This window comes from Sus scrofa, chromosome 9 (genome assembly GCF_000003025.6).
Source record: "Sus scrofa isolate TJ Tabasco breed Duroc chromosome 9, Sscrofa11.1, whole genome shotgun sequence".
In the NCBI taxonomy this organism is placed as follows: Eukaryota; Metazoa; Chordata; class Mammalia; order Artiodactyla; family Suidae; genus Sus; species Sus scrofa.
The window spans coordinates 102,312,551-102,334,845 of NC_010451.4; the positions used below are offsets into that span (position 1 = coordinate 102,312,551).

At 36.2% G+C, this 22,295-nt stretch overlaps 1 protein-coding gene across 10 annotated transcripts in view; it reads right to left on the minus strand.

Moving 5' to 3' along the window:
* PHTF2 (putative homeodomain transcription factor 2) overlaps nt 1-22,295 on the minus strand; it is a 127,716-nt gene that overhangs the window by 91,518 nt on the left and 13,903 nt on the right. For 6 of the 10 annotated variants that reach the window (XM_021102547.1, XM_005667703.3, XM_021102550.1 and 3 more), the window contains exon 2: nt 6,932-7,011. In XM_021102547.1, the coding sequence (XP_020958206.1) occupies nt 6,932-6,976 (45 nt within the window). In that variant the 5' untranslated portion in view covers nt 6,977-7,011. Of the gene's footprint in view, nt 1-6,931; nt 9,020-20,895; nt 21,767-22,295 lie in introns of those variants that run through there. The other 4 variants (XM_021102543.1, XM_021102542.1, XM_021102544.1 and 1 more) reach the window with 4 other exon arrangements.

A 22,295-nucleotide genomic window follows, 5' to 3' on the forward strand; every position in this document is an offset into this window, starting at 1 on the left:
AAAACCTTTAATTATCCAAACTTTTATTAATAACAACATTTCATATTTAGCAAAAGTGAACAGAAGAAAAGACAGAGAAACAAAATGAAGAAGGCAATGTAAGGATGGAGGCAGAGACTGTAATGATGCAAGCCAAGGAACACTACAGACTGTGTTTACCAGAGGCTAGAAGAGGCCTGGGGCAGTTTCCTCCTCAATGACTCCCTAGAGAAGGAACCAACCCAACTGATACTTTGATTTTGGACTGCTGACCACCTCCACTATGGAAAAAATACACTTTTGTTGTTTTAAGCTTCCCAATTTGTGGTCATCTTTTACGAATGCCATAGAAATCTTATACAACTTCGTAGAGTATCTCTAATTTGGTCATTGAGTTAATCAATTTCATTATCACAATAAATCAAATCATGAAAATATACATGGAAGCACTCTGAAAAATAGATGCTATTTAAATATGTAGTGGTACTAAACATCTTCATTATCATCGTCATCCTCACTTAATGTTAAAATAACACATGTATATATAATATTAATCTTTTTTTTTAAAAAAAGCTACATACTCCTCCAAATGCTCTCACATCAAAAATCATTTATTTAAAAAACCCTGAATGTCCATGTAAAGGGCAGATGGTAAATCATGTTCCCATAGGAGATAGGAAGGTGAAGTAAATGAGAGGGGTGAGGTAAGTCCAAATGCGTAAGTATTCACCTGGAGGACTGGAGCAAACTGGACAGCACATGCCCAAAATTCAGACTTTTGTCTGAAATATTCTGATCTTTCAATGTTGACATGATTTTTAAAAACTGAGTCGACTAAGCCAAAACTATCTGCAAATCCTGTGTTGAACCACAGGGCATCTAGGTATCTCTCTCCTATGTAAATAAAGCACTGAACCCAGTGTTTGGCACCTAGTAAATCCACAAAGCAGCACTAGGTGTCATAATGTTTATTATCATTGCCGACCTTTGTGAGAACACTCCCAGCAGAAGGACAGCAGCACAGGCCAAACTGTGGAGGCTTAAGGACCAAAGTATAAAGAGGCAGCAAAGGCATAGCATAGTCTTTTCTAACCAGAAATTGAGGAATAATAAGAAGGGATGAGGCCAAAAGAATCTTGAAGGGCATCAGGAGACATAAACATTCTCTTTTTTTTGGTCTCTTTTAGGGTCGCACCAGTGGCATATGTAAGTTCCCAGGCTAGGGCTTCAATCGGAGCTGCAACTGTCGGCCTACACCACAGACACAGCAACGCGGGATCCAAGTCTTGTCTGGAACCTACATCACAGCTCACGGCCATACTGGATCCTTAACCCACTGAGTGAGGCCTGGGATTGAACCCAAGTTCTCATGGGTACTAGTAAGGTTCATTACTGCTGAGCCATGACGGGAATGCCTAAACATTCTTCATTAAGGTTTATCTACCAATTAAATGAAGAGCTCTTTTACATAGTCAAAAAAAAAAAAACCTGTCAAATTAAACAAATTTTATAAAAGTGTTTTTGGTATGTTTTTCAAAGCAACCTGAGTACAGAACAAAGAGTGGCATAAAAGTCAACAGACCTGAGTTTTGGTTTTATCATTAATTCATGACTATGATCAAGTCATGAGATCTACAGGCATCAGGTTTCTTATCTGTAAAGCAGCAAGTTTAACAGGAACTAAATGATCTCTAAAGTCAAACTGTCCTAACTATTACTTCTTTCTTCCTTGTAAATAAAATTCAAATTATTTATTTAACAGATACTCAAACTGGAGAGAGAGTGAGAATGGAAAGTTTTTAAGAACTTCACGATCAAAAAGGGGGAGAAAAAAATCTTAGGTTTAGTAACTAAACTAATCTATTTCTGCTAGAAAAAGTCTTATTTTGGGCATGTAAGTGACACTGAAAAGGAAATGGCGGAAAACATGAACAGTGAAGCAAAGCAAGTTGAGGTTTATAAACTACACTTAATCATGGTTTTGTCGTGTGAATGGTAGAAAACAGACATCAATGAAATATCCAATGTTCTAAAACTGGATATTAGAAGTCTGACATTTTAGGTTTCTCATTTACAAGTAAGGATCTTTTTAACCTCATGAGTGTTTTTAGAATTCATGAAATAAAGCACTAAGTTTGGGGAGTTATTTCTCTGGCAAATGTAATAATAATGGAAATAACTCTCATTTATTGAAGGTTTACCCTATGTAGAACGCTTTGCTAACACTTTATGTATACCATCAATAATTCCTCTTGAGTAAAAATAAAATACAGTGTTAATACACATGAAAAAAGTAAAATTCAGAGAAGCAACTTGTCCAAAATAATACAGGCTTTCAAGAACAAGGATCCAAGCCTCTGCTTTCCAAGCCCAAAACCTTTGTTTTTGTCACCACTAGGATATACTGCCTCAAACAGTGGTCATTCTCAAAGGCACACTCTCAAAGGCGGCAGGCTGTGACTCAAAGAGAGCAGAAAGGTTTTATAAAGCTGATAGCATCCTGTTTATTTATTTGAGTCCTGTTATATAAACTGGATACAAGCAATCCTGAACACAAGCAGTTGTTCAGTTTGTAAATACATATGTAAATATAAAATATATATAATAAATTATAATCTGGTTTTCTGAGTATCTATTATAGAGATAAATTTAGCTTGAAAGCCAATAAATGTCCCTTGTTTCGCTAAAGATAATCTGATTTGGATGTGTCTTACTTGCAAATGAATTGCAACTGATCCAGGAAGGAAAATCTTTACAGTAAATAACAGCACAGGGTTTAAGAATTAAAAGCTGAGACCTAATACTTCTCAACGATCTGTATAACCTTGGGCAAATTATCACTCTGAAATGTTCCACATATGTATGTAGTGCACGCATGCACACACACACACTCACACACATGCAAGTTACACACAACTGAACTTTATTAAATGGTAGAGAATTCAAAGTTCCCAACTATTAATAGTTGACAGCAGTTATCAATCAAGTTCATGATACTTAGGCTAGTTTCTCATTTAAATTACTAAATGAATTCCATTGTTGGCTCATATTTAGAGGCTATTAAACATATTCATTCAAGTTTTCTTGCTTGCTGTTGACTACGTAAGGCAATGACCAAGATCTATATCATATAGTTGTTCTTTGGTTCCATTAGCTAAGTTCACTGTTTTACATACAGTTTTGTATTTCCATATGGTGTTGCTAGTGCTTTTTTCCCCCTTTAAAATTTAGGGTTTTAACTGGGCCACCTTGCTCTTATATATTCATCTCCTGAAAACATAACCTCATTCTCTCCTAATATGATCTACTACCGAATGATAGTCACAAAACAAAATAATGTTAAAACATTAAAACCTCTAGAATTCCCTGGTGGTCTAGTTGGTTAAGGAGCTGGCATTGTCACTGCTGTGGCCTGAGTTTGATCCTTGGCCCAGGAACTTCCACAGGCCACTGAGGTGCCAAAAAAACCCCGAACCAGTAAAACTTTTAAAATCACCTCATCTAGGACTTCCTAACCTGGGGTTCGAATCAGATGTGAAATTTTGTGTTTGTTACTTTTCTAAAAATAAGAACCTGGAAATTTTGGAAATATGATCACAATTTCAAAGAAATGCATGAAAGAAAAGGGGCTGAGAAACATTATCTAGTTAACAGAGAGAAGTGATAAGTGAGACTCAAAGAAATGAAATTATTTGCCCATGGTCAAATAATCAGCAGTATCAGCTTCAGTACTCAAGGCTTCTTTTCACTGACATAAACACCTCTGAAAGGACTTTTATTTTTTTTTAATGATTTTTATTTTTTCCATTTAGTTGGTTTACATTGTTCTGTCAATTTTCTACTGTACAGCAAAGTGACAAAGTCACACATACATATCTACATTCTTTTCCTCACATTATCCTCCATCATGCTCCATCCTAAGTGACTATAGTTCCCAGTGCTAAAAAGCAGGATCTCACTGCTTATCCACTCCAAAGGCAATACTTTCCATCTATTAACCCCAGATTCTCAGTCCATCCCACTCCCTTCCCCTTGTCAACCACATGTCTGTTCTCTGTGTCCATGAGTTTCTTTTGTGTGGAAAGGTTCATTTATGCCATGTATTAGAGTCCAGATAAAAGTGATAACATATGGTATTTGTCTTTCTCTTTCTGACTTACTTCACTTAGTATTAAGAGTCTCTAGTTCCAACCATGTTGCTGCAAATGGTATCATTTTGTTCTTTTTTATGGCTGAGTAGTATTCCATTGCATATATGTATATCACATGGTCTTAATCCGTTCATCTGTGGATGGACATGTAGGTTGTTTCCATGTCTTGGCTATTGTGAATAGTGCTGCAATGAACATACATGTGCACATGTCTTTTTCAAGGAAAGTTTTGTCCAGATATATGCCCAAGAGTGGGATTGCTGGGTCATATGGTAGTTCTATATTTAGCTTTCTGAGGCCTCTCCATACTGTTTCCCATAGTGGTTGTATGAAAAGACTTTTAAAATAAGCACATAGTTAGGAGGAAAACAAATCTATATGACCTAAAAGCAGTGAAGAGAACTCTCAGGAGGAAATACTGAGGTGGAAGATGAGAGGCATGACTTAAGAACAATCCATTGAAGAAGAGAGCACGGGGACAAAGAGTTGTAGTAAAGTCATTCTCAAGAAAGAAAAAAGAAGCTGGTAGAATATCTAAATGCAACTGACCACAACAAAAGTTTTTCAGTTTGGTCAGAGGTTTAGGAGAACTAGAAAAACCAAGCAAAAAATAAAAACTGTTGCACAGTCAGGAAATATTATCACAGAACATTATATGACACAGCTCTAAACAATGGATACACAAATATAAGCCCTTAAACTGATTTAACCAAAATTTGCACTCACTGGGAGGATGGAGGAGGGGGGCTGGAGAGAAATCATAAAAAACCTAAATCCTTACCACACAGTCAGAAATAAACAAATACCATCCACACTGAAATAACCAAGAAAATGTAAAGGCCCCTTGCCCACTACCTTTTGAGTGGATTCTAAATAACATTTATCACTCAAACTGCTATATAACTATTTAGTGACAATTAATTGCTGTTGCTGTGGCACAGGCTGGCAGCTACAGCTCTGATTCGACCCATAGCCTGGGAACCTCCATATGTCACAGGTGTGCCCCCCCAAAATAAGAAGAGTGTTACTGTGCTAACTAAAAATGAGTATATTTCAAACTCTCCAATCTCAGTTTAGTACATTCTACAAATGATCTTCAACGAAGTTCAAAATGTTTAAACAAAAAGTCCCAGGAGTTCACCTTGTGGACAGCAGAAACGAATCTGACTAAGAACCATGAGGTTGCATGTTCAACCCCTGGCCCTGCTCAGTGGGTTAAGGATCTGGTATTGCTATGGCTGTGGTGTAGGCCGGCGGCAACAGCTCCAATTAGACCCCTAGCCTGGGAACCTCCATATGCCGTGGGTGTGGCCCTAAAAAGACAAAAAGACAAAAAAAAAAAAAAAAAAAAAAAAGTCCTGTAGACAAAATGTTTAAATAAACATTACTAACTCTCAGAAATAGAAATTACAAGAAAAGCTTTCAAAGATCTATAGAGAAAAATTAGTTTTATTAATTCAGCTTTAGGTTGATTGAAAATTTTAAAGATGACAGTAATATATAACCACAAAAGATTGAATTAATAGTATGATCAACAGCAATACCCCCAATTCAGTACTTTACATGAAAAATGTGATACTGAATATCTGTGGTTATGTTTTACCCAGAAAAGAAACAACACATCCAAAGATATACCATACTCTTAGGTTTGTCTAATTTTAAAAGTGTTTTTGTTTTTTTTTGTTTTTTTTTGTTTTTGTTTTTGCTTTTTAGAGCCGTACCCATGGCATATGGAAGTTCACATCTAGGCGCTGAATCACAGCTACAAGCTGCCAGCCTATGCCACAGCTACAACCACGTGGGATTTGAGCCATATCTGCAACCTATACCACAGCTCAAGACAATGCCTGATCCTCAACCCACTAAACAAGGGCAGGAATCAAACTTGCATCCTCATGGATACTAGTCAGATTTGTTTCCACAGCACCACAACAGTAACTCCTCTTTAAAGTGTTCTAATTACACTTATTACCAATTCAACTAAAATTTTTAAATTGTCTGATTTTTCCCCATACACAGGAAAAGCTTTAAATATATAATTATTTTTTGTTAACAGAGACCTAATGAATAAGGCATCAAAAATGTTTTAAAATGTGAAAAACACAATACACTATATAAACTAAAAATCTAAGTTTCCGCATATAACAATACATTTTAAAGAGTGTAAAAATCACTCTTTAGGAGTAAAAAAAAAATGTTTAAGGCATCAGAACTTTTACTTTTTAAAGGAAACACTACATGGTAGAGCTTAGTTTGAAACATACAGGATGACACAGCTAGTTAAGTAGTTATGATGACTATTTCTAAAACATCAAAATAAGCATTTTAGTATTTCACTTTGGAAAATACAGTCCCCAAAGGTTTATTTTACTGAAAAGATTCAGCTGTTGAATTGTAACTTATAAGAAACAGATTAAAACTAGTTTCCCCCAATATAAAATAATATAAAATTACGAAAGGTCTGCTAAGCTTTTTAAAAGAAATTGTCAGAAAAACTTACTGCTTTCATAAAATGCTAATTATATTAATACTCCTGGAAATGTGTTTATATTTTAGCTGAAAATAATTAATCTATGATAATGTGGAATAAAACATAAAGAAAAAACATTTTTAAGCACCATCTTTCTTTTGTAAAAGTAAAATCAGCACAAGAATAAAAATATCCTCCCCCATCCAAAGATTCTAAAATCTATTTGTCATTATTTTAGATAATGTTTGACATAAATTCATCATATAATAAAAAGCATGCATTTTCAGAATAAAAACATTTAAAAGGTAAAAAGCTTTGACTATCAACTTACCTTCTTTTGATACCAGACTATAGCATCTGTGACTTTGGACGCCATTTATCCCACCGAAATCATACATTCCTCATTTTAGGCTGTGTAACAGAGAAAACAACACAAAGGCCTTTATTTCTACCTTCTAAAAGGACACTTAACAACATGCATACATAGCACTCTGGTTACTTGCAGAGCAAGGGGTGTATGACTATTCTTATATTACACCCTTCCTCATTACTATTTTAGTAACAGGTTCTCTTAAGTAAACAAAAATCAGTTGCCATAATAAAAGCAGGATCTTTCTACATGAATATTACACTTGAGTTTTCTTACAAATAGCTGAACTGTCTTTTTTTTTTTTTTAAGTAAGTCTTTTAAATAAACTGCAGAATTTCCCAGGATAGACTGGAAATTTCATTTATAAATCCATATATGAAAGGAGTCAATCCATTCACTCAGTAACAGATCAGTTTTGCTTTAGTTTCTATCTAGGAACTAGTGTCAATTACTACTGCTAAAGGATAGCTTGACAGCAATGCCAAAATTTATAATCACATTTAATTTTCCCTGACACTCAGTAAAAACAAAGTTGAACTACAATCAATACTAAACTAACATTAATTACACAGGAATAATAAATATTAAGGATTTCCCAGTTATCGGAGTATGCTAATAACTAGAAATTTACCACAAAATATTTCATGAGCATCTTAGCCCTAGAGAGAATTAATTCCAGACTGATTCCAGTTAACTTGAATATTTTTCTAGTTATAGTACCACCCCAGCCAGCATGGAGGGCGCCTCTGGTATGGTGTTAAAGATGTGCCTCAACAGGTTTAAATTCAGATACTGGCCCCAGAACTCATTACAAATTAGGATCATCCAAGGCCAAACAGCATCTCAAGGAAATGTGGGCAGCAGACCATCTTGTAGAACTGATTCAAATACATGCAAAGCTGCAAATGCAGACATGCTAACACTACAGTTAACTCAGAGTAAACAAAATACAAGAGATTTTATACACCATTCTTGGGAGCATATAAGGATCTGAATATAATGAAATTATCAGCAGGTTCGAATATTCAGATCAGCCTCTAAAATTTATGGAGAAATTTACTTACTGCTTTTATTTTTGACAGTGTTATAGACCAAAGGTTATTTTACTACCTTTCCTAAGACACAGATTGCATCTTTAATAACTGATCAAATTCAAGCAAATTACATTTTCAAAATCCTCATTAATTCCCTGGCATCATTGAAAGATAATCAGCATAGAGTCAAAAGACCTGGATTCAAATATTGGCTCACCCAATATGTAGAATGTAAGAAATAACTTAGTCTCTATGACCTAGTTTCTTTCACTTATAAAACAGGAGTAAACTGTATCTTACAGGGTTTTGAGACTGATAAATAAGATACCACATATAAAATGTGTGCCAAAAATTAGTACATACAGATGCTAAATTATAATTATTATTAACTTTTTTTTTCAAGCCAGGGATCAAATCTGCACAAAACAGCAACCTCCGCTGCACCATGAGGGAACTCCTACTTTACTATTCTGTATTTAAAAATTCCCCAACTCAGGAACTGAGAAGTATTTATATTTCCTTTTTTAAACATGGCAAACAGTTTGGAGAAGGAAAATATGCCATCAGTTTTTGTTGACATTTAAAATAAAATTAGCTACTTCATTATAAGATCACAAAGTGAATTCTCAACAACATACATATTGATTATTTACAGATTTCAAAGTTCACCTCCTCTGAAGATTCTCAAGTCAGATGTGGCTACCTTCATTTCTCACATCAGGGTTTTTGGGGGAAGTTTGTTGTTACTGACTTAAAATCTCCCATTTCTGTTTTTCTGTCCTGGAGGCCTCTGGGGGTAATTCATTAACTTTAACCACATTTTGTCCTATAAGTTTTCCCTTGATTCTGCCAACAGACTATTCATTACAACACTATACCTTCATTATAACTGCCTGTCAAAACAGTTGTGTATGTTTTCCAAATTGGTTATAACTCTCTTTTGCCCCACTCCTGTCCCCACCCTGCCAAATGCAAACTATAAAAAATACTCTAAGGGAGTCCTTGTTGTGGCACAGTGGAAACAAATCCAACTACTATCCACGAGGATGCAGGTTTGATCCCTGGCCTCGCTCAGTGGATTAAGGATCAGCATTGCTGTGAACTATAGCGTAGGCTTGGATCTGACATAGCTGTGGCTGTGGCAGGTGGCTGCTGCAGCTCCAATCTGACCCCTAGTCTGGGAACTTCCACATGCCTCAAGTGCAGCTCTAAAAAGCACACACACACAAAAGGTACAAAAAGTATGAGAATATCAAATTTTCAATTTACTGTCCTTTAACCTCAGCCAATCTTTACTAACAAAAATTCCAGATTATCTACCAAAATAAAGATCTTCTTTTCTAATCCCCAGGGAGTGTAAATAACAAGCATTTTACATACAAAATGTGAAAAGATTTTTAATTCACTCAATCTATTAAATGTATGAGATATTTAATATATTTGGGGAATACTTAAACGGTCACATATAAAGAGTTTTTTTTTTTTTTTTTTTTTTTTTTTAGAAAAAGCTTCTAAAAAGTGAACAAAACGTTACCTGGTTCAAATTCAATGATCTGAAAGATTTTTTTGATATATTTTGGTTTACAACAAGCTACACTAAGAAATAAATTTCAGCACAACATTGTAAATCAACTATACTTTAATTAAAAAAAAATTGAAGGCAAAAAAAATTCCAAGAATGGACTATAATTAGTTATATAATATATAATGTTATTTATTAAGTATATAAAATGTTCTAAGTATTTTAATTATATTTATTTGGATCTACAGAAATAAAATTTCAATCAATTTTGTTTAAAAAAAGAAACACAACCTGTCTTCAGGAAACACTAAGTTTTGCTCCACAAACTCACTTAACAGTTTTTCCATTGTGTCAACAACCTTTCAGTGACACTGAGTGGCTCATATCTATTTTTAAAACAGGTTTTACAGCATACTAAGATAGGTTTCTGAATCAGACTGACAAGGCACACTCAAAGAAACATGAGTATAAACAAGAAATAATAAATCAACAAATGGTTTCATGAATAACAAAGATTACTTAGAAAGCTTTTCCAACTTCCTTGATTCTGACAGTCCAGGAATATAGGTTTATAGTCTCTTTTATCATAATAGTTCATGTTAAGTAATTTTTAATGGTAACTTATGACACTAAAGTTAATTCACCGAAAAGTTAGAATTTTAAGCTTGCTGGGCTCCTTCAACATATGATCTTAATCTTTTTTGATCAAATGATCTGATAGTAGTATTAAGATATAACAATAATCCAGTTGGGAAAACAAAGAGCTAACAGCAGGCATGACATTTAAATATTGCCTTAGATAGTTACTCGGAGCGAATTCTCTCCCTGATGATGCTTTAATCATCACACCTTGTCAAAACATCTGAAATTATTCTTTACTATGGCAAGGTCTATACAAAATGCATTTACAATGTCAAAGACCAGGATGAAGGGAAAGGATGACTACAAAGAGATGGTATGTTAAGTCTGCTTTTATAGAATCTCACTATCAAATACCCAGGAGTATTCTTTGTATAAATACAGCCAAAGAAGTTTTTAACCATTCCCTATGTTAGGGGATGTTTTATCCTAAAACAAATTTCTCTATTCCAGTATGACTTTCACTATGCTCAGAAATAATTTATGCTCACCTCTGACAATCTGCTGATGCTATAATTCCCATTCCTTTTCCCCATTCATCCATCCTTCTAGATTAGTTCAAATCCTACTTCCTCTAAGATGAAGCTTCCTCTAACTATTTATTTGGACTTAAAAAATGTTGAAGTTAGATGTTTCTTCCAGCACTGGTTTGTACTGATAAATCTGTTATTTAAATAAATAGGCAATAAATAGTAGAGTCACATGTGCCATTCATTCATATGTAAACACTCTTAAAGAAAAAAAGAGGCATCTTTCTTCCTTTGAGTCTCATGGAAGTACCTAGCACATTATACAACTCAGAAAAGGGAGTTCCCACTGTGGCACAGCAGAAATGAATCCACCTAGGAACCATGAGGTTGTGGGTTCAATCCCTGGCCTCACTCAATGGGTTAAGGATCCACCATTGCCATGAGCTGTGGTGTAGGTCACAGATGCAGCTTGGATCCTGTGTTGCTATCGCTGTGGTGTAGGCCAGCAGCTGTAGCTCCAATTAGACTCCTAGCCTGGAAACTTCCATATGCCATGAGTACGGCCCTAAAAAAGCAGAAAAATAAAATAAAAATTAAAAAATTAAAAAAATAAAACTTGGAAAAGGAAATCAGAGCAAAGATAAAGCAATGACTGAACCTCAGGAGAATTGAGTTCTAGATCCAAGTTCTGACACTAAGAGCTACGTACTTTTGAATTAGTTACTGAGTTCTCAGGGCCTCAGTTTTTCAGTCAAATATGCCACAACTAAATAAAGGTTAAATAATTCCAATAAGAAGTTCCTCTGAATTCCTTTACTAACACACTCAAACAACGTAGTATTCGTCAAATCAGTGATATGTATATGTAATTTAACATGGAAGAAACTGTTAGACAAAATGAAAAAGGGTTTTTAAAAGATAGTTTATGTAAATTTCCTCTGGCCCTGATAGTATTACGCTATTCAACAACCAATACACTCAGAATTGTATTTAAACGCCCTAAAATCTCACACTAACTTACTTACCCAACGATATTCCTCACCATCTTCTCACACATCTGTTTCAATCAAACCACATCTCCTATACTTTTCTACCTCTGTGCCAAAATTAACACTTCTTCTCTTTCCAAAACAAGGAAGATTTCAAGACGACTTCCTAAATTCTACTTTCTCTACAAGTTTCTCCCAAATTCCACCATTAAATATCTCTCATCCTGTTGTGTGCTCCCATTACAGTTTTGTATAGACTGTCGTATACTTTTCCGTATGTGCCACTGTGTACCCAACCCCTATCCAAAAGTTCTTTGACAGAAGCCCAATGTCTTTATTTCTGAACTCCCCTATAGCTTTTCATATGTATTAAACACAAATGTTTAAAACCAAATTAAACAGTTGCCAACCAAAGCACCATCACAGATGAATGAATTTTAGGGCCCTTCGACCAGAAGGAAAAGGAAAAAAAAAAAGCACAACATGAGAGCTCTGAGTTAAGTTCTACTTGGGGCAAAATGAGGACTACAGCCTAGAAGACAGCCTTTCAGAGAGTTCTGAGGACTGTTCCTTAAGACCAGTATATATGCAATTTTAGTGAAGAGGGAGAGATACGTGCAATTAAGCACATATTTTGGCAGAGGCTGCTGCTAGTCACAAGAAGGTTGCTGCTAGTCACGAGGAGCAGATGTCTTCGTTAATGATTTTAGTGCTTTTCTAGATATGAGAAGATACAAGAAACTGGGTTCGTAAATCTTCTGAAAATATTTATCTGAAGGCCTGTACTGCCAGTTTTTCTGGGAGCACAGAGTGCCTCACTCCTGATCCTCACCCTGAACTCCTTTCAGGGTGGGTGGAAGGTCAGTGATTGCAGTGGCTAGTGACTTCATTTTTGTAGTGCCAGACAGAGAGTGACAATTTTCAGCCAGAATTAAAAATGCCATCTGTCCAACTCCTGCATTATCCCAATACGCATAGAAACATACTCCCTCCTAATACTAAAAGGTACGAAACTATTGCGAAGTATAATTAATAGGTCTGGTTTATTTATTACCATATCACTCAATCAACCAATATATAACAATGTGCAGATGTATCAAGTACAATGAAAAGGAGTAAAAGTCAAACCTGCCAAGTCTAGTTGTTTTCAACCTTGGAATAGAAAAAACAAATGCAAAATGAGATATAAGAGATATACATTTTCTATTATACCAGTTTGTAAAAGGAATATTTATAATCTTTATTTTCCTTCATGGAACCAAGGGGTAGTTTGTATATCCTGGGCTAGAGGATAACACCTTATCTAAGAAGAAAAATTATAGGCAAGTAACTTCTAAATCTGCATTTACAAAAACATGTTATTGCAAAATCTAAGAGAATCTCTAGAGTTATAACTTTGATACCCATAAAGTTCACTGTAGAACTTCCTAATATGTACAACCAAGCTACCCTCATGCCCTTTAAAGCAACTTTTTAAATTTCAGAGTTTCTTAACTTTAGCATGTACCCACAAAATCTCTACTAGTAGCATTCCTCTGGGCTTTTTTTTTTTAATACTTAAAAGGTCCCTCAAATACTTAATTGATAGTGGATTGGATAAGTGATTCTTGTTCTGACTGTTTTGACACTTGGAAAAACCAATAATGAAATACAATCTAAATAGTTTAACTTCATTTACTCACAAGAAATTTTTATCGTCAATCATTTAGACTCCACTCAAATGTAGATATGTTACTAGACACCTCTAGAAAATAACTAAATTAGTGTTGTTCCATGTACTTTATACCAAAGTAATAATGCATGAAATTATATTTAAAGGGTTTAGAGATTTAGCAGATCTTCAAAATGATTTAAAGATTAAAATCTGCTAACTAATATACCTCCATCAAAAATACTATGGCAGGTCCTGTTGTGGCTCAGTGGTAACAAACCCGACTAGTGTCTATGAGAACTTGGGTTCAATCCCTGACCTCGCTCAGAGTGTTAAGAATCTGGCTTTGCCTTGAGCTGTGGTGTAGGTTGCAGACACGGCTTGGATCCAGCATTGCTGTGGCTGGTGGCTGCAGCTCTGATTAAATCCCTAGCCTGGGAACTTCCGTGTGTCGCACATTCAGCCCTTTAAAAAAAAAAAAAAAAAAGATGACGACAAAAAAAATACCATGAATTTGAAAAACAGTACTTTAGAGATGTTTCAGCCAATATCTGATCATTTAATAAAAATATTTATTTACTGAACAATTACACTGCTGTAGGCAATAAGGACACAACAGTACTTAAGAAACAACATCCCTACTGTGATGAAACTTACATTGCAAAGAGACAAATGAACAGCAAACTAAATTAATTTGTACTGAGGTGGTGCTATGAAGGAAATAAACTGGGATATATAATTGGGATGGAGTGGGGTACTTTTGGAAAAGATAGCCAAAAAAATACTCTCTGACATGATATGTAAATTGTGATCTAAACAATGAGAACAGCCTGCTAGGCTAAGCATTGAGGGGAAACATTCTGAGGAGTGGGAAGAGTAAACACAAAGACCTTGAGGTGGGAATGAGCTTAGAATTTTTAAGGAGCAGAAAGGAAGCTAGCATGATACAAGTGTAATGGACACAGATGACAGTGGTTCAAGATGAAGCATGAAAGGGAGGTAGGAGACACAGGGTTGTAGACAACAGAGCAAATACTTTTATTATAAAGACAGGAAGTTACTGAAGTGATTCCAACAAAGCCCTGGTGATCGAATTTGCAAAGACCACTCTGAGAGCTGTATAGAGAAGAGACTGGACTGAAGAGCCCAGAGTGGAAACAGCAAGGCTAGTTAACAAAATCTTAGTTCCATGCAGAAGAGGTCAATATACTGAGCTCAGGTACAAGCAGTAGGGATGGCACTAAGTGGGCAGTTTTGAATTTTATTTACCAGTAAAATTAACAAGATCTAGGAATAGGCTAGGCTAGAAGAGGGTACGGGAAGTGATGAGGTAGAAGAATCTAGGTTTTTGCTTCGAACCATTTTCTGAAATGGACCCATATTAAAAAAAAAAAGTTTATGAGAGAAAAATACAAAAAAAAGTTTTAGAACTCTTATGGTGACAACAGCTACTAGACATAAAAATAAAGACATCAAACAAGTAGTTAGATACTTGAGACTAAGCTCAAGATAAAGCTGAGGGATAGAGATATGAGTTTAGAAGCCATGAACACATCATCAATATTTAAAATCAGAGTTGAGTTACATAGGTGTATTCATTTGTCAAAACTAAACCAAAGTATACTTCAGATCTGTGCCTTTCAGAGATAACTTCAATAAAGCCATGTGACTGACACATCAACTAAAAAGAATATAACTAGAGAAGGAAAAGGTTCAGCCTCAAGTTTACCACTATTCAGACAAGTGAAATAAGTGAGGCCAAGGACAGAAAATGAGTAAAAAGAAAGCAGGTAAGTATGATGTCAGAGAACCCAAAAGAGGAGAGTCTTTTACAAAGGATTGAGTAGGCTGTTAAAAGATCATTAGATTTAACAAAACAGAGGTTAGAACGACCCTGGGAGGAGCAATTTAAATGGAGTAGAGGGAGTTCCCAATGTGGCTCCATGGGTTAAGAACCCAACATAGTGTCCACGAGGATGTGGGTTCGATCCCTGGCCTCACTCAGTAGGTTAAGAATCTGGTATTGTTGCAAGTTGCAGCGTAGGCTGCAGTTGTGGCTCAGACACAGTGTTGCTGTGGCTGTGGTATAGGCTGACAGCTGCAGCTCCAATTTGACCTCTAGACTGGGAACTTCCATATGCCCCAGGTTCAGCCTTAAAAATAATAAATAAATAAACAAACGGAGTGGAGGAGACACAAGTCGAAGTGAAATGAGAAGAAATGGATGATAAAGAAGAGGACACATGTTAAAAAAAAAATCATCAGAGATTGCTAACTGACTCCCATTATTCCACTGTCCTCTTCCTTTTGCAAACATTTTGTGATCTTTCCTAAACTAGGTGTGGCTGTGACTATGTTCTTTGTCCGGACACAAACAGAAGTGTTAGATGGAACTTCCAAGTTAGGTCCCTTAAAAGAATCTCACTAGTTGGAGAAAGCCCTGTCCCCTTTCCCCCTTCCATTTCCTGCTCCCTAGAAAGCTGTTTTAATGCCAGAGCTCCAGCAGACCACCATGAACAGTGACCTTGAAACCAGAAGCCAAGTGTATTCATCAAAAGGAAGCAACCTGGGTTGGCTGGCGAAGCCACCCTATCAGTTCTGGATTGCCCATCTCCATACTTCTTATAGTCAAGATTATAAATTCTTGTAGTTTTACCCAACCAAATCTGAGAGTGCTGTACACAATACGTTTGATTCAAACTTTTTTTTTTTTTTTTTGCCATCAAAACCTTGTAAACATTGTGCAGTTGTCTTTTGGAATTGTGGGTAACTGAGAGGTTGGCAGTCAGCTAGATTCACCCCTCCCCCTTTATACAGGTCAAGTTTTCTTTTTCGCCAGGATGCCAAAATAATTCTCTTATTTCTGATGTTGGTAACTACTAGGGTGTAGTCAATTTTAATCATTTCTTTAATTTTTTTCCTGACAACTGTAAATGTACTTTTTATTTCATATATTCTTATATGATATTTATGAAATCTTTCACTGTTCCATTTGTTGGAGTCTCTGCCCCAAGGATACAAGTTAATTCTTAGGTAGGATAGCTTTACAGTCTTTTCATAGTCATTTGTTTCATTTATTTTTTTCCCGTAGCATGTTTGTAGAGCTGCCATGCCATTAAAAAAAAATAAAAAATTTGTAGTTACCATCGTGGCTCAGCAGACACGAATCTGACTAGTATCCGGCGTTGCCGTGAGCTGTGGTGTTGGTCACAGATGTGGCTCAGATCTGGCATTCTGTGGCTGTGGTGTAGGCCAGCGGCTACAGCTCCCATTCGACCCCTAGCCTGGGAATATCCATAAGCCGAGGTGTGGCCCTAAAAAGACAAACAAAAAAATTTTTTAAATCAAAATACAGAAAAAAACAAAGTAAATTTTAAAAGAAATCTCAATCATGTTTAACATGGGATTTGCTACACTGAGCTCCTATTTATTCTGATATCCAATAGGTAGATACTCCTTGACAACCTCAAGATCCTTTTTACCTTAGCTGGGACCATTTTAGTTTCTCTGGACATATTTGCAAACACACACACACTTCAGTTTGAGAACCAAATACTGCTTTTAATCTACTTTTCTATAACTCATCAATGCAGGAAATGGAAAAAGAAAAAGCTAAGTTTAGACTGAGTTTAGCCACTGCTGAAACACCATCAAGTATCCTGTACCAGGCTCCATGCCTCTGGTCAGAGGGCTATCCTACCTTCAAGGGCTTTGGCTCTGGCCCTTAACCGGAGTACATTTCAAAATGGCAATGCTCCTTGACTGCGAGGCTCAGCATTAGTATGTGGGGTCTTCTCAAGGACTCTTCCTTGGCTTTTTGCTCCCTACTCATCATCTCTTTGATCTGCTTTCCTGGGGAGTATTGTGAGAATACTTCATGTTTTGCAGGCCTCATCTTTCCTTACTCTAGCTTTTGGGATATGGAGCTGGAAATAAAAGCTTTTGCATATGTACTCCATATCTTCTGATTCTTTCCTTGGCCTCCACTTTTAAAAGTATTTGGCATAAGGCTGCACACGCCACTTTTTTGTTCACTTCTATTATATTTTTTTGCCCTCTCCTCCCCCTACCAACTTTTTCCTTTTTTCACTTTAGTGAAGGAAAATTCTGTGATTCTACTTCATCTTTTCTCAAAAATCCCTAAATTTACTATTTCAACTTTTTTTCTTTTTCAGCCACAACCAAGACATATGGAAGTTCCTAGGTCAGGGATCAAATCTGAGCCACTGCTGTGACCTACACTGCAGCTGAGGCAACTCTGGATCCATAATCCACTGCACTGGGCTGGCCATCAAACCCGTGCCACCACAGAGACAACTTGGGATCCCTAACCCAACGCACCACAAAAGGAACTCCCACATTTATTTTTTTAAGTACCAATGATAATCTTTTAGGTTACTGACTCAACTAAAAAGAAAAATTTAAATATTCTAAAATAGGATTCTAAACTAACAACAGCTGCACTTTTACTTCTGTTATTTCTAGCAGAAGGAAGTAAAAGGAAGACACCCAGTTTCAATTCTTTTTATAAATTTAAGATACCAAACAGAAAACACAGAACCCAGCTTAAGCTCTTTTGTGAACCTGTTACAGATACCTACAGCGAAAACAAAACTAAAATGTGTTTCCCTCCTCTAATCTACTCCCTCTTTTAATATCTACTCAATTTGGTACTCAAGCAAGAAACCCTAGAATCTTTCTTGTCTCCTTCCCTTTCCCACGACCACCAATTCTTACCTGCACACAAGAACTACTCAATTAATACAAAGAAATAATATATATAATATATAATTATATAATTATAATTATATTATAATAATATATAATATATAGTCTATTTGTCATACTGCCAAGACACCTCTCATATAACCCCTCCCTGGCCCTACTACTACAAACCTGGTGCAAACCCATATCATCTATTACCAGGACTACTCTAACAGTCTCTTATTATTTCCTCACTTTCACCATTTATCTTTCTAAAATACTGACCTTACCATGTTTTTCACCTTAAAAATCTCTACTGATTCCCTATTGCCTAAGAAATTAGTTTAGGAGTTCCCATGACGGCTCAGCAGTAATGAACCTGACTGACTAGTATCCATGAGGATGTGGGTTCGATCCCTGGCCTTACTCAGTGAGTTAAGGAGCTGTCTGTGTTGCCATGAGCTGCAGTGTAGGTCACAGACATGGCTCCAATCTGGTGTTGCTGTGGCTGTAGCATAGGCTGGCAGCTGCAGCTCAGATTTGACCCCAAGCCTGAAAACTTCCATGTGCTGGAGGTGCAGCCCTGCTACAACAACAAAAAAGTTTAATCAGCACACTATACAAAAGACCCATCTTTTACAACTCAATCATAGATTCATTGCCTTTATAATCAGTAGCATCCATCACCTCTACCTGCAACTACACATGAGCTCTTGCCTACCCACTCCAATCTGCCATCCACATGTGTATCCTACAGTCTAGTTTTATGGGTTACTAAATATATTTTCATGCTTGCCTTCCAGTCCTGGTGACAACTCCTCTAAAATGGTTTTCTCTTTGTTCCGACTTAACTGACAAGTTACTTTAGATTTTTCTAGGCCCAGATCATCATAGGAAAATAAATTGCGAGAACATATAATCAGTGATGTCAAGGGACTTAATTACTCAAAGAGTAATTTAAGATTTAAATATTTCAACCCAGGAAAAAAAATGATAGACTAAACACAGTTATCTAACAACTCTAGAGCAAAAGCCCACACATATATGGAAGGCTTGGTATTAGTTCTAAGAAGGTAGATAAAGGTTTAGTGGTGAAGCAGAAATACGAAGTCAATTGTGTTCCCTGGATTTTCTTCCCTGATAATTACAGTGGCCAATTTAAAATTAGGACATACGGCTTTAAATATACCAGATAACTTCTTAAAGGACAAGTGTACTATTCTTGGAAACTGAGCCATTTTTAAAATGATAAACATAGTTATCAAATACCACTATTCCATGTAACACCATTATTAATATGTCCAGATCATTAATTCAGGGTTAATAAAAATGAAGTTTGGGGGCTTTGCTTCATATTAGTACTAACTACCAAGCCAACTGGCCTAAACTGCCTGGAAATACAGGAATGCAACACAACGTGTCAACCACTACAATGTGACTACACTATACAATATTCTTCTAATTTGAGGGAATTAGCTATAAATCAGGAAACCAGTACTTCAATTTCTAGCCCATTCAAATCTAGACCACAGAGGAGTTCCCATGTGGCTCTGCGGAAATGAATCTAACCAGTATCCATGAGGATGCAGGTTTGATTTTGATCCCTGGCCTTGCTTAGTGGGTTAAGGATCCGGCATTGCTGTGAGCTGTGGTGTAGGTTGCAGATGGGGTTCGGATCCCACATTGCTGTGGCTGTGGTGCAGGCTGGCAATCACAGCTCTGATTCGACCTCTAGCCCAGAACTTCCATATGACGCGGTGCAGTCCTTAAAAAAAAAAATCTATACCACAGAGCAAAGTACTTTTCTAAAAATACTACAACTCTATTTAACTGTAATCATGAGCCCAACTATGCATAACTCATTCTTTTTACTGTTCCCTAATCTCTTCAACTATATAGTACTATGCCATTTTATATAACAGGCTTAGTCACCTGCGGATTTTGGTATCCACAGTGGGGGTGGGGGAGGGTGGTCCTAGAACTAATCCCTGTGGGTATGACTATATGACTGCGGATATAAAGGATGACTGTATAGGGCAGCATGTGCTTAACAAATGCAACCATTCCATTTCTCTTCTCCCTCTTACATCAAAATTGCACTCTCCCAATTTTTCTACTTCTTCTTCAATCTAATCATGCCTTTACTCCATACACTCCACTAAAAGCTCTAAGGACACCAGTGACTTCAGGGTCTCAGTTCTCATCTTAGCAGCAGTATATGACAGTTGATTATATTCCCTTTTCTTGGAACACTATTCATTTAGCTCCTAAGAAACCACTCCCTTGGGTTTGCTCCTAACTCTCTGACTAACTCCTCAGTTTCTTCGCTGCTCTTCTCTTCTGCCTGAACTCAGTCCTTGACATCATCTCTGTCTTCACTCAATCACTTGGTGATCACTTCAAAACATTTTGGTTTGTGTATATAATGACTATTATATATGCAGATTATAACTCTAATCTAACCTGTACCTTAAATCCACTAGATGAGAAAAAGTCAGACATGGTTTCTTACTTGTGGACTTTCCAGGGCCTGCACTATGTTGCGGTATACTATCAATACCCCAGAGGAAACTATGTACACATTATTTCTTACGCTTATTTAATAAAGAACCCTTTCCTCATGATGCATCTCATGAGATATACAATTAACTAAGCCACTGAATATGGCACATTGAGACACCTCTCGAGTAGTTCCAATTTCTCACAGCACATATTAACTATGTGAAAATGGGCACTTTTCCTCTGATTGGAGAGAGGTAATAACTGAGTTTGAGGTTTTTTTCAAGGCAGCTCACTCGATTAGAAGAGAGTTTGCCTCAAAGTTTTCTTTGTGCAGAGACTAATTTTTGTCTCTTTTAAGTTTCCTTGTATTAGTTATATACTTTAAATGAGCAAAAAATTTACCACATCCTCTACCTTCAAAGAATATTTTAAGTATATACTGTTGTTCCTCTTCCCAAGCTCCTTCTTCCACTGTTGTTCATATAATATGCTTTTCGAATTTCTCACCATCCAGGTCATCTCCCTTACCAGATAAGATCTAAATAATTCCTGGAATCTAGTTGGCCAAAAAGAAAAAAAAAAAAAAAAAAAAACTATTTGTCTGAAGAATGCAACACACAGTGGACTTACAACTTTTACTAATATGGATATGATCACTTGGTCATGTAGCCTAAGAATATGTTCACCTTTTTTTTAATTTTTATTTTTAGCAACCAGGACAATGATTAACTCAATAATCCTTCCTAAAAATAAAGGTATATTACACACATCCACATAGATACATGCTTATACATATACAATGACTTAGCTATATCCACTAAGAGTGCCTAGAAGCATTGATTCCTCAGTAGCAATAGGAACATCTAACAACCAATCCTTTAAATGTTATTTTACAGAAATCAAGGCTCCTTAGAGAAATGTCTGATTCCAGGGCTGGCACAGAGACAGTATGAGGTGACTCTGGGACATCCTGTTGGGTCAAAGTTAAAGTGCTCAAAGAAAAAAAGGGACACTGCTAAAAGAATAAAAGAGGAGTCAATGAGTCTATACTAATATGAGATAAATGAATGAATAAATAAAAGGAAGCTTTCTTTGTGGCAGGAAGCCAGCTAATAAACACTGAAGAAATTAGTCAACTGAAAAAAAAAATTACCGTTTGGCAACCATCTTTCTTCCTCCAATTTTAGTGAGATATCATTGACATAGAACACTGCCTAAGTTGTACAATATAATTATTTGATATATGTAAATACTACAAAATGATTACCACAAGAAGCTTAGTTAACATCCATCACCTCACATAGTTACATAATTTTCTCCTTGTGATGAGAATTTTTTTTTTTTGGCCATATCCACAGCATACAGGTGTTTCTGGGCCAGAGATCAAACCCGAGTCACAGCAGCAAAGACAGATCCTTAACCCACTGAGCCAAGAGGGAACTCCCCATAAAGCCTTCTTTTTATAATTAAGTTTATTTTCTCATTTAGGATGGCTGCAGTTAAAGTACAGGGAGACACAAGAAAACAGACCCCATGTTTTGATTTTACCAATCTGCATAATTCACCTCCATCAAAAGAAAAAGGCCATTTCAGTTGCCTATGATCAATGAACAGACATATTTGATCATACTTTTCTAATATCTTAAGCCCATTTCCTTTACAGAGATTTTTAACAGTCCTTAATACCTACTATTTTCAAGGTTAAGTTACACTGACCACTCGAAATATAAAAGGTATTTTTGGATCATAGCAGTATTTTTAGTTTTTGTTGCAAATATTTTCCAATGATGATAAACTCTGAATTATTATACCAT